Source organism: Bactrocera neohumeralis, chromosome 4, assembly GCF_024586455.1.
Source record: "Bactrocera neohumeralis isolate Rockhampton chromosome 4, APGP_CSIRO_Bneo_wtdbg2-racon-allhic-juicebox.fasta_v2, whole genome shotgun sequence".
Lineage (NCBI taxonomy): Eukaryota > Metazoa > Arthropoda > Insecta > Diptera > Tephritidae > Bactrocera > Bactrocera neohumeralis.
The window spans coordinates 1,068,826-1,081,896 of NC_065921.1; the positions used below are offsets into that span (position 1 = coordinate 1,068,826).

A 13,071-nucleotide genomic window follows, 5' to 3' on the forward strand; every position below is an offset into this window, starting at 1 on the left:
TTTCAAATCCCCTTTCGCTTTCCACGCGATCGTCTGACATAGGCGAATATTGTTACGCAACTCGGTAATGCGTTCACGTAATGGCTTTCCTGTGGGCTTTCAAATTAGCAGATTAAGTGATTTCGTTGGCAATTTTTTTAAAGTAATTTACTTCTTGCAAAGAGTATCGTAGACAATCTATGAAAGGTGACCAGCCACACACCACATTTAATAATAATTCCTTAAAGTATGCCCCAAAATATATTGTTTGTTTTGTTCTTCTTATGATCCAACAAGAAAACTAATTTTAACTTTCTGCCTTTTGCAGTTGATCGGGATCTCAATATCCATAGCAACAGCCCCAGCCACAGCCGACGGGCCTGATGTCAAACAGCGTGCCAAGGCGACAACAGCCAAGACCACTGCCACTCCAAAGGTCGTAGAGAGCGCAAATGCGAAAGCCACAGCAAAAACATTAGCGAAGCCTGCCACCACAGGACGTGAATCAAAAGCTCTCAAGACAACTACCAGTACCACGAACGCCAGCGATAAGCGCGGAAAGCGCACACTTTATGACTTCGAGAACGCCGGCTACCTCTATCCGGAAATCGCAAGTCGACGCGCTGGTTACGAGAACGATGGACAGGCCTATTATCCGCAAAACGGCTATTACAACGGACAAGATGCGATTGGTGAGTGAGAGTTGTGGGAGAGCTATGAAAACCAAAAAACTGATCCTTTTATTTAATATTTTTTTTTAACCGCTTTCCAGCACAATTCCCTAACAACTATATTGGACCTCAGTACTATCCACAATATTTGGAAGCGCCCGAGCCGATTATCGAGATCATCATAAAGGATTCAAATGAAACGCTGCCTGAGCCCGAACCGCAACCCATTGTCACCAAGAAAAAGAAGGAGAAGGTTCATGTTTTCTATGTGAACTACAAGAAAGACCAAAACAACAAATTGCATTTGGAAAGTCCCATCGCCTCACTCAACAACGATGACAACGAAGAAGAAGAGGAGGAAGAGGAAGTTGTTCATTATCCAGTACCTGCGACACCAGCTCCGCCAGTCAAGACCACAACGCTGCGCACTATCATCCACCCCGATTCGGAGAAATATCACAGCAATAGTGGCATTCATGTGACCTTTGGGTCCGAGGACAAGTCTCAGGCGGGACACCAGCTTGAGGAACATGACGCCGAAAGCGTACAGAGCCAAGTGGTTGCCATACCTGTCGGAAGCGGCGCACAGACAGGCAGTTTCAAGACAGACGCTTACAATACACGATCCGACTTCGGCCCTAGCGCACACAGTCAGTCGCAAGCTGGTGCTAATCAACTATTTACAGGACACTTCCAACAAGCACATCTACAACAACAACAACAACAACAAGGACAGCATCAGTACCAGCATCAGAAGCAACAATTGCCACTGCAACAAAGCGGCAATTACTTCCGTCCACCAGCCGCCCTTGTCCAACAGCCATCTGCGACTTTCTATCAAAAGCAGCAACAATCACAATACCAACACCACCAGCAACAATCCCAACAGTCACAACAACAACAGCGCCCTCAATTCAGCTCATCGCTTAAAAATGTGGCAAATCCACCACCACCACCGTCACCATCTCAGCAATCCTTGCCGACTTTGCAACAGTTACCGCAACTGCAGGCACAATTCCGTAAAACTTTTGGGGCTTCCAGTTCCGCACAAGGCCACTTTTACTCTAATTACAATCAACAATATCAGCAACAGCCCAGTAATCAGCAACAATCCTTCTTCAGCAGTCTAATTCAGAAACCCACGCCCGCTCCTGCGAAGCAATCGGTTGTTTTCCCCACCGCACCACCTAAAACCCAAGAGTTGCCTTTCCGCCAATCGGGCTTACCTTACCAACCAGTTAAGTTCCGTCCGACACTTCCGGCGCAACCCCACATTAAGCAAGTTCCCATACCGGCCAAATTGGAGAACACGAATTATCAAACGCAAACGCAAACGCAACAACATTACCACCAACCACAGCAGCCTGCCAACGTGGTGAAACACCAACAGAGCTATCACTCCCAACAGCCATTCCAGTTCAATCGCCAGCCGCAGTACGTGCAACAGCCGACCTTCTCATTACCCTCCCCGCAGACCACACAATCTAGTAGCAACAATGGCAATTACTTTAAACAGACGTCTCAACAATCACACTCTCACTCTCAGTTGCTGACTCAAAAATTGGCCTCCAGCCGTTTTCAACCACAGCAACAACAACAAGCACAACAGTCCCACCAGCAGCCTCTGCAACAGGTTCAGCAACCACATCAAGCGCAGAACCAGCAAAACACTCATCAACAGCCCTATCAACAGAGCCAACAACAGACACAGCAGTCTTATCAAACATTGCAGAAGAATCAACAACAAAGCCAGAACCAAGCTTACCATAGTCAACAGAGCAGCTTACCAAGCCCCAGCAGTCCCACTACTGCCTCATTGCAATCGCCGTCGGACCCAATTAGATCAATTCATAACTATTTCGGAGTACAAGCTTCCAAGGAAACTGAGCTTCTTAAGTCGATACCGAAATATGAGCAGCACATAACTGAGACTATCGAGACTCCAATTGGCAGTGGCGGCAGCAGCAATGGACAATACAATGGCTTTGGCAGTTTTGGCTACCAAACACAAAATCAGGTATTGCACGACATACCAGCGCCCCATTTGGGACCCACGCCGGCGCCAAACACAGCGCAACAATCGTACCAACAACAGCAGCAATCCAGCTCAAACTTTGCTAGTGGTAATTCGGTGAATACCCATTACCTCACAGCGGCGGCTTTGCAATCGGTAAAAAATCAACAACAACAGCAGCAGCAACAGCAACAATTCAGTAATTTTGTAACCGCACAGAATGGCAAACATTCCGCCTATTCGACGACTACGCCAGCTCCTCCGCACTACGCACAAACTACAGATGGCGAGAAGGTCATGATTATAACGCCTTTACCACCAACGGCATACAATCAATATCACTCCACTCAGTACCAGCAGGAAGCAACTTCCACACAAGTGCTCGCCAGTTCACCCTCATTGCAAGCACAGCCAGCCACTAACTTCGCTCAGCAACCAAGGCAATCTGGTGCTGGTAGTTTGATATCCTCAACCGTTTCCAACGCTGCTGCAGGCGGTTCATCCCAATTTGGTGTTTCGACCTTCCACTCTGATGTCTTCAAAGAATTAGAACAGCGTCGCAATCAAGAAAAGTCCGCAGTGAGCCAATTTAGTTTTGGCTCACAGTCGGCATCAAGCAATGACAAGCCCTACCTACCCGCCATAGCAACCAGTGCCAGTAACTCCAATTACGGTTCAGTCTCCACCGCAAGCAGCAGCACTCCCACTCCACCGATCACACAGAATACTGAAGGTACCAAGAAAGAAGCTAAAGCCTCGCAAACACTACTTCAATTGCCCGACGAAGTTCCCGACGACTTACGCCAACAGCTGCTCTCATCCGGTATTCTGAACAACGCAGACATTTCCGTCTTGGACTACGATAAGGTTGGAGACGTCGCTTTGGAGAATCTACCCGCCGAGCATCTGCAGCACTTCTATGGAGCTGGTGGAGCAGCACAGATCTCCGCTTCGAAAAAAGTAGTCACGGTGGTCAAGCCGAATGGCGATAAGGTTTCGCTTAGCGAAAAAGATATTGAACGCGTCAAGCAGTCGAATGCATTGCCTCACAAACAAGGTGTAGATGTGAAAGTCGTGCATTTCGATGCAGAAAACGAGAAGAGTGTTTCGGAGAAGTACATTAAGACCGATGCGACTGTTGTGCCACCTGTTGACTTGGCGGAACGTCAATACAATCGCTATTTACCGCTTAAAATTAACGGTGCCCAGTTCCCTTTACCTGATAGTGAGGAGTTGCGCGACAAGAAGATCGTGAGTGTTGTGGTTCTGGCTCCAGTCGAAGCGCAACCACCAGCTAATGATAGCACTGAGCGCCGTAGTGAACGTGATGCCGCAGCTGATGATAAGGAAGTGAAATTCATTGGTGGTGACCTTATCAAGACTTTGGTTAAGAAGCCTACAAAAGAGAATTTCAAGCGTTGGCTGGAGAAAGAAGCAAGAACGGACGTGGAACAGCAATCCGTGGTCCTACTAGTGGCGAAGTAAGTAATAAAACCACAAAAAAGTGAATTCCAACTCTGCCCTCATAGTTACTAAAAATGTTTATTATACAACTAGTTTTTTTTAAATGTGGAAAGGTATATCCTTCCATTCAGAAAAAAGTTGGCAAAATTTTCGACAATTATTTATTTTCGATATCTAATATTTAAATTTCCGTTTCCTCTTCATTTGAAATAGATCCAGCGATGAAGCAGAGCAGGAGATCTTCATGTACGACATATCAACGGGGGCAGTGAATAAATTGAACGGTGAACTCTCGAGTGCTTTCGTGAATGTGGCTGAGGAGAATGCCAGTTCAGAAGACTTGGAGCACGCCTCAACCTTGGACCCCAGCGTGCTGGAGACCATGATGCAAAAGAGTCGAAGATGAGCGACAAGCGCTGCGATCAAATGTGCCACCAAAATGTGCGAGAAAGCCATTTAAATAAAGAAATTTTCAAAACACTATCTGCCTGTCAAATGTCGAATGAAATTCTTTACAAATCGGTTGCCAAACGCCACCTACGAAATATAACATGCGGGGATCTCACGCGATCACCCATGACATACTCATGCTATTCTGTAAGCTGCCTTCGCCATCACTTTCGTCCTTACTATCTTCATAATCTTTCGCTTTCTACCGTTATCATTATTATTTTTTTCTTGGTAACGGTTCCCTGTGTGGCTCTTATTTCTTTTTCTCTGTCCGAAATAAGTACACGATTCGGTGGAATCTACGAAGTTTCCTGCTCTTCGGCTACTCTTCAACTTTTGTATAAATTTTATATTCTTTATTTAATTAATTATAGATAATTTTTATACGATAAATATTTTTGTACATATGAAAATTAAAATTAATAATGAAAGAGAACTATATACATACATATGTATGTATGTATGTTATGTAGTCTAAAAAATGTTAATAAAAATTACAAAACCAAATTTTTCGTCTTTCAAAATTCTTCAGGTCTGCACATGAGAATTGTGGGCATTGTGAAAAAAGGCGTGTGTTTATTGTAATAAAGTGAGTGAAGACTATAACAGTTATTTGTGTTTGACTTCGAAAATAAAAAGCGGAAAAAATATAAAAAATAACTGGTGGGTGTAACCCAAGTTTCGTAAAGCGCAACGAAGATAATAAAAGCAGAAAAAGTCAACATACATATCAATCAAACGAATGAAAGCTATTCCCCACTGGGTCGAATGTAACGGTAATAAAAGTTAATTAGTGCGTTAATTACAGCAAATAATTTGTGCCAAGCGAAACGCAACCGTGCGTAATTCACCACGAAATAAAAGTAATTGAAAAGTAATGAATTAATTGGAAACAGAAATTGAAGACGATCAGAGGAATTTTAAACTGCACAACGGGGTTTTTGAGTGCCAGAAATGCCACACGTTCTTGTTTAAAACAAATTTTCTTTCTTAAAAAACATTTTCTGAAACACGATGCCTTTTCGGTAAGAACTGTTTTCTACGTAACTATTAAGGATTATGCAACCATTTTAACTTGCCTTGGTAGCTCTGAGCTAAAGCATTGTTCTCCTGTTCTTGTGCTATTTCCAGTCCCAGATCTTTTCATGCTTGCCGCTGGCGTAAAAATCCCACCTCAGATCCAGATTTTCCTACTTATGATTTTCATTCACGCTCATCCTAATACCCAGTTCACCTCAAAGCAAGCGTATGATTTGAATGAGGTTTAGATCTCCCTACAGGTGCTCTAATTATTCGGAAAACAAACGATAATCACTCATTAGTTCGATACAACATTTCAATCCTTTTGTAGTTACACTCAGGTACACAACACCAGTGTAGAAACAAAGCAACTTATTATTAGATAACGCTGTGATATAATTTTTTGTTATTTAATATAGCCATAGATTAGACAACGAGGTACTGGTAATTATTCTGAGAAGAATTCTCTGCATTAATGTACTTATCTCGCCCTAAGCCCGTTCTCGTGTTTACGTCGCATTCCTTTCTTCTTTTCATTTCACATCAGTCGCTATTGGTGCACTAATTGACTCGTCAGTAGTTGGCACATCCGCGTAATCACTTCATTTAAGCGGAAGCCGAATTCACCTCAGAAGAACTTATCTTCATTATTAAAAATGATACCGAGCTTGCTCAACCAATAGTTGGTGATTGGATGCTCATTGTCTCTTTGAATATAGATAGATTAGTTTCAGATCCCATAAAGCTTAGAGATGTGGTCGATGTGTTATTACCTTATCTGAATAAAAAAGCTTAAGGCTATGCAATGCTTTAAAACCGTTATCGTTCAATATAAATGTTTGTATGAGCGTTTAGAACTATGCAAATAAAGGCAACAACTAATTAATTGGAACGTGCAGGGCCACGGACTGCCAATCAGCACGCTGCATTGGGTAAATAATAAAATTCATAGATAGCAATTGTGCTCCACTCCAGTGCGGTTGCCTACCTGTGTGCTTTATGCACATACATATACATATGTTTGAGTGTATTTTCCCCACTTCCGACTGTTAGTCCCTGGAAGATTGTGCGTCCTTGATGGATGTATTTATATAATTTTCTTCTCACATATAACACTACCACACTTAAGTAAATATGGTAGATCAACATTGTTCGCTATTTGCATACCCCCATCTGGAAAGTCAGAAGAGCTCGCAGACATACCTACATACTTACGCGCTGATGGCATTCCCATTTTCCACCACCCATTTGTCCGGCAATAAAATTAATTAGAAATTCAAACGAAAGTGTTTGTGATAAGGTCAGTGCCACTTAACGGACGACAAAGCGATAGGGATACTCGTCATTTGGCTAGTTAGAAGTTGGCGTTTCGCGTGAAGACATCGTTCCGGTAGACACGGAATACCGTTTCGGAAGTATATCAGCTTCGTGTTTTTTGATTTTGTGAATTTCATGTTGCCTAAGAAATGTCAAAATTTTGGTCGTGTTTACGCGCGGTGCACACATTCGTAGTGGGTAATTTTCATTGCCAAGAGTTCGCTTACATCATTTATCCCTTCGGTCGCATATACAAGCTCCTGGGATTCGCACCAATTCAGCTGCGGCGCGGAGAAGTCTTGCGCAACGGCTGTGACCGGATATTTCAATGGGACACGAAAGCCTGGATTTGCAGTTGCCTCAACATAATGATTTACACAAGTGAATATTCAAAGTGCTTCTTTTCATTGAAATGGTCAGAAGTGGCTGAATTTATAATCAATTCAAGAGAGAAGAGATGAATACTATTATTGGCCCCCTAATTTATTAGGGATCCCTTCTACCCTGTTTTAAAAAAGACATCTACAGTGAAAACGGAAAATTTTAAAAAGTAAAAAGTCAGTTCTCATATAGTCTAGACCTAGGAAGAAAGTAGGAGTCTTAAGAGTATCGAAGCCTTCAGAAAGTCCGAAAAGTGTTTGGGAAACATTTTCTGAACACGTTCAATTAGATTAACGAAACTACTGTGATTTGCCATCCAAACGTATGATTCGTTTATTGGAATGAATAAAGTTGATTTCTAAAAATGAGTCGATGGCTTAAAATTGAGTGCTGAATCATTGTCTACCATTTTTTGATAGGTAATTTTGAGTACAGAGAAACATATTTTGTTCATCTGAAAGATCAAAAAGTGATAGAAGACAAACGAGACCCTGAGTCATGAGTACCGAAGATAAGAATGTAAAACTCCCCTGAAGGCCTCAAAAGAGCTGTATAATGTAGAGAAACTATTCAAAACTTATAGCTAGCTACCTTACTTCTTGATTCAACTTTATGATACATAGAAAGATCCAATCAGTAAAATTCTTACGATTATTTCTGATATTTGAGAATATTTTCAACAGAGAACTTGTGCCTTAAAAGTCGGAGTTACAAGATTATGGTAAAACTCTGTTAATGGTCCATTTCATTCTCTAATTTATCGTGAAACCTCTAGTGGGCTTCTGCTTAGGCATTCTTCGACTACGGGCAGTACCTTATAAACATGGTGACGGCATTTCACGACTGACCAGCTGGGCACAGGTCTTCACACTGTTCGGTCTCGGTCTCATCGCCTGGGTCACAGCTTGGACCCATATGGACGAGCAGTGCCGATTGCATGCACTTATCACGAGAATTGATCAGCATCTTCGTGAAATAGACGACATACAATTTGACTATAAATCGCTGCGGAGACGACTCTTCTGGCAATTAGGATTGCAACTGTTGATCGCATTTCCGTTGTCGATGGTGAATTGCATTATCATTTTGCCCGATGAAATGCCATTCTCTCCATTTTCGACCTGCTACATATTCATTTGTTTCATGCCCATCAGTGTGCTCATCTTCAAGCAGTTCCAATTCTACAATCTAATGCATGTCTTGAAGACAAAATTGGACCTGATCAATAATAAACTGAGCAAATTCAATCGAAATACACGCTTCAACAGCGAGCGCAGGCACATAGTGACGGTGCGGAAAAGCAACTCGGTCAGTGAGGTGCCTCTGACCGCAGTGCCGACGGCTTCACAGAAAGCCGACATGATGAACGAGGAACCAAATGTTGAGCTCTTGCAAAAGCTGTTGACCATTTATTCAAATGTTAGCGATGGTATCGACTTGGTGCTGCGCATCTTCGGCTGGCATCTACTCTTTCTCACCGCCGTCTCCTTCGGCGTAATCACCGTCCAAAGTTATAATCTGTTCTCACTGATAAGTCATTCTCTAGTGATACCCACTTATCACGTAGTCTTCATTGTGTCTTGGATCCTGGTGCAGGTCATGGCGTTTGCGGTGAATATTTTAATATGCGGAAAGACATCAAGAATGGTGAGAGGATTCAAAGTGTAATTACGATTATTGAATTCCTGAAATATTTTATTTAGAGAGCGCACTATTCATACATTTTTACCTTCCAGATGGAGACGACCATTTCGATTTTGCACAAAATTCGCCTGTCTTCGAATGAGGCCCCAGACGCCTGTGTCTTCTACCAAATTCTGCAGATTTTCTCCATGGAAGTCTTGCAGAGAAAACGAAATTTTAACGCAGCGGGCTTCTTCGACATGGACTACAAGCTGATCACATCGGTTAGTGCTGGTATTGTGGTACTGAATTAGAGGGTTGCATAGTTAGTTTCTCTCCTCATCTTCTTTCAGATTATTGCATCAGCTACCACTTATCTGGTCATTATTATCCAATTCCATTTGACCAATATACCGGATTGCCATTTTCCCAAATAAAAATTGTGTCAAACACTGATGTTCAAGGTGCAGCTAAAAGGCCACATCCGGTAAGGATGGAATCGAGTTCCTGGAGCACAGAATTGATATGTCTGTAACTCCCATCGCCACATTTAAGTGTTTAAAAATTGTTGGTTTTTATTTTCGTAAATATGTTTAATAAACACGAAAAAGTTAAATTTCAATTGTGTGTAAGCAGAGAATGTGAATTAAGCTTTTACTTGAATACAAGTGCAAAGCTCTTCATTCCTAAAGCTTTGGTGGTTGCTTTGAATAATAAGAGCTTTTATCTCAGACCCAATGCAGTGGCTTTCAAATGGCTTTCAAACTGTGGTGTTAGCTAAAAGTTGCATTTCCGCCGATTCTTCAACTTTCCGTTTTCAAAATTGTGTTTGGTGAATGATCAAATGAGTTAAATGTCTCTTTATTAAATTTATTATTTTATCTTCAAGTAGGCAATTCAGGCTGTTCTAAGCGGTGTCACAGAATTGGAAACTAGCATGTTTAAGAGTGAAAAAGGAAAAACGTTAGCTTAAGTCGTAAAGAAGCTTTAATACCCTACACAAACTTAAAAGATTCCCGACTGGATTTTTATCAGTCGGTTAGTGTGGCAGCTACATACATATATGCTATAGAGGTCCGCGCTGAATAATTTTTTCGATGATTATACAGGTGCTTTCGACAATAATCGGCCCCAAACTTCGTGAAGATATCTCGTTAAATAAAATTTTCCTTTGACGGATTAATTCCGATCGTTCAGTTTGTGTGACAGTTATATGATATAGTAGTATAACGGTTCCGGAAAATGAGCAGCTGCAGATCAATATCTCAAAAACTGAGGATTTAGTTCGATTAAATGTTGATGTCAACGGACGGACATGTCTAAACCGACTCGATCATTTAATTATGTATATATATTTCAAAGGATCTCTGACGTTTCTTCTGGGTGTTATATATGTATGTATGTATGTATATCGTGACAAACATAATATACAAAGGAAATTTTGAAAAGGCAAATCTCAATTAAATAAATCGTGTTTTTCCGAAACTCCTAGCTTCCGTCGGGCGGGCAAGCAAAATATGTTATCGACAGTCCTCTCCAGTCCTTCTTCATCTATTGTTCATCGCTTGTAGATATTTTCAGTTTTAGGTCCAATGGACTGCGTAAACACTTGTCCAAGCCGGGTATAAATAAAATAAGAGCCCGTTTGGGCTTATTGTAAAGATTGGGCCTAAATTAATATTTGTAGATATGTACGTTATGTATTGACTGTGCTTTGTGAAAGCAAAGAGCGCTGAGTATCACCTGGAACTCTGTCAGGTTAGAGCAATCACCAAATTCAATTAAATACACTAAAAACAAAGCGAACACTTTTTCCGAATAAAATTAAAAGAAAAACAAAAAAATTTAATAAATATATGTATGTATGTATGAAATGTATTTATATGGATGTGTTACTAACCGCCGAATTGTGTCAAATCCAGTTTACACTTTGCAATTGAATGTGAATTTTACAAAATTTATCCCACGAAATAGCAACAACATTAACGAGACTTACAAACATGCCTGCAAGTATAAGCGCGGATCTGGAGACGTGACTGATGGCGTGTATTTTGATCAAAGCTAGCCACTTGCTACACATGCACATATGTACAAACACATACAAGGTGTGCAAAATAATACAGCAAATGTAAATGTACTGCAAGCGGGCTGCCGAGCAAAGCTTCCAGCGTGAGCGCTGAAGAAGGCTTGATGCTGTCAAACTTAAGGTTTTAACTTAGTTTTAAGCAATTCTTAGGTTTCATTCAAATATTGAGGTTATAACAAAAGAAAAAATTATTCCAGATTTAAGTTATTACCCTACACTTTGCTGCCTTAACACTCTGGGATGCTGAACTCGCTCTTTCTTTATTTCGAAATCACCTGTAATGAGGTTGAACACGTTCAAGTATCGACGAAGACGCACCTCAGCGAAAAGTGTACATTTGTCTGAAAACAATTAAGAAATATTGAAAACAATAACTTCAATGAAGGCGAACAGGTCTTTCGTCGTTTATTCTCAAAGACGATCGACGTTGTGTGTATGTATGTGTATAATCGAACTTGGATTGTGAATTATAAAGAGTTGAAGGAAAATTAATCCACATTTTGTGTGATGTTTTCCAAGCAATTTGCGTAAAGTCTAAGTCTGAACGCACACAGTTAAGTTATCAGCAATTAAGCCGAATGTCTCGGTGACATGAGAAAATTAGTAGTAAGACCACACCCTTAAAGCCCCCCGTATTTGTGAGAAATCCCGAGCATCAGAGACCTATCTTGCGTCTTCTTCTTCTTTGCTTACTTGAAATACCGCTGTGAAGTTAAGATGTTAGAACGTGAAGGTCACAACTACATATGTACTAGATAGCTGGTAGTTCTGTCTTAAGCCTTCCGATAGCAGCCCAATGTCAACTTTTATACTCAAACTCTTTTTCGGTGTACACAAAATAGATGTAACGTAATTATTACCTGAGAATGTCGACGGATCGATGAAGTGGCGCTATTCATGCAACACAGATCTAAATTGAGTTTCTAAAAATATCGAAATTCAGCAATGACACAATCTTCAGCAAATCTTTCGCACCACGTCTCGATTTAAATGAGGTAAATGAAGTACGAAAATAAATATAAACTCAAGCGACGTATGTATGCGACTATGTAAGACGACAGTCAAAACAACAGCTACAACAACAACACATCGGCTAAACAGGTTGGCAAGCAGACTCAAGTTGACCGGTTGGTTTATAACCTTTTCGGTTATTTACATTATTTGGTTCCGATCGGCGATTGTCAACAACAAATCTGCGACAATAACAAAAATACCAAAACACATTGACACACACACACATGTGCACACGTGCAGCTGAAGCCGTGGCAAAAGCGAACGAAAACTTGTTGCACAGCGAATAAATCGACTGAAGTGTAAAAAACAGCTAAACAGCTATTTGTTGTTATGTGGCGGCGCCGAGCTGGTTGCCGCATGCAACCATTTAGTTTGAATGCTGCAACAGACGGAGCCAGGAGCGGCGGCGGCGAGTTGAAGCAACGGAATGACGAAGTAAACAACATTGCAACCGAAAACGGCCAAAACGCACAAAAATAGTGGGATTGGTTTATTTTTAGAATCGCCAATAACGACAACAACAAACGTCATCAGCGCCACGGAGTCATCGATAAACAATAATCGCTAACCAGTTGCGGATAAACAACAATTTCAGGCGATTACAACTTCAAGTCGCGTCAAAGCTATTACCAACGCTGCTGGCGCGATGGTGCGAGCGTGTGTGCGAGGCAGCAGCGCAATTACTAGCAATCAATCTCGCGTACCCAGATATAAACAACATCAGAGCCGATCTGTTTCACGGCACAGTGGGCCCAAACACGCTTCCGCCCGATCTAAAATTTATTCAGCGCTTCGATGTCAGAAAAGATCGAGGTCGCTTCTTTTCATTTGTGATTCCAGTTTTCATGTTATACTACAAGAGACGAATTCTACAAGTCGAAGCACCGTCGCGTGGCTAATGAAGTTTGTGCGAACCGTTTTTCCTTTTTGTTAAACGAAGTAATAATATATTTGGCTGTGCGTCTGAGGAACTTTGGACAATCTGAAATCACTGTGCATTTGATCGTTTCCACTGAAAAAACATGATTAACTGCGACTGCGACTGCGGCCGG

The 13,071-nt window shown here is 41.5% G+C and overlaps 2 protein-coding genes across 2 annotated transcripts; both read left to right on the forward strand.

Annotated features, from left to right (window-relative positions):
* The first annotated feature begins 179 nt into the window (after nt 1-179).
* Nucleotides 180-4,930, forward strand: LOC126757456 (uncharacterized). The gene is made up of 4 exons (XM_050471382.1): nt 180-226; nt 277-671; nt 752-4,145; nt 4,342-4,930. Exons 1-4 carry the CDS (start codon nt 180-182, stop codon nt 4,532-4,534), a joined length of 4,029 nt encoding a protein of 1,342 aa, XP_050327339.1. The 3' UTR covers nt 4,535-4,930.
* Nucleotides 4,931-6,998: 2,068 nt separating this feature from the next.
* On the forward strand, nt 6,999-9,460 carry LOC126755426 (putative gustatory receptor 28a). The gene is made up of 4 exons (XM_050467980.1): nt 6,999-7,296; nt 8,072-8,943; nt 9,033-9,203; nt 9,273-9,460. The coding sequence occupies exons 1-4, from the start codon at nt 7,065-7,067 to the stop codon at nt 9,354-9,356; spliced, it is 1,359 nt and encodes a 452-aa protein (XP_050323937.1). The 5' UTR covers nt 6,999-7,064; the 3' UTR covers nt 9,357-9,460.
* The last annotated feature ends 3,611 nt before the right edge of the window (nt 9,461-13,071 follow it).

Bases quoted from the DNA above. Each gene is read 5' to 3' on its own strand.
- LOC126757456 (XM_050471382.1), top strand. From the start codon at position 180: ATGAAAGGTGACCAGCCACACACCACATTTAATAATAATTCCTTAAA. The intron at 227-276 runs GTATGCCCCAAA...TGATCCAACAAG, and splicing joins TTTAATAATAATTCCTTAAA to AAAACTAATTTTAACTTTCT. The intron at 4,146-4,341 runs GTAAGTAATAAA...CATTTGAAATAG, and splicing joins GTGGTCCTACTAGTGGCGAA to ATCCAGCGATGAAGCAGAGC.
- LOC126755426 (XM_050467980.1), top strand. From the start codon at position 7,065: ATGTCAAAATTTTGGTCGTGTTTACGCGCGGTGCACACATTCGTAGTG. The intron at 7,297-8,071 runs GTGAATATTCAA...TGAAACCTCTAG, and splicing joins CAACATAATGATTTACACAA to TGGGCTTCTGCTTAGGCATT. The intron at 9,204-9,272 runs GTTAGTGCTGGT...ATCTTCTTTCAG, and splicing joins ACTACAAGCTGATCACATCG to ATTATTGCATCAGCTACCAC.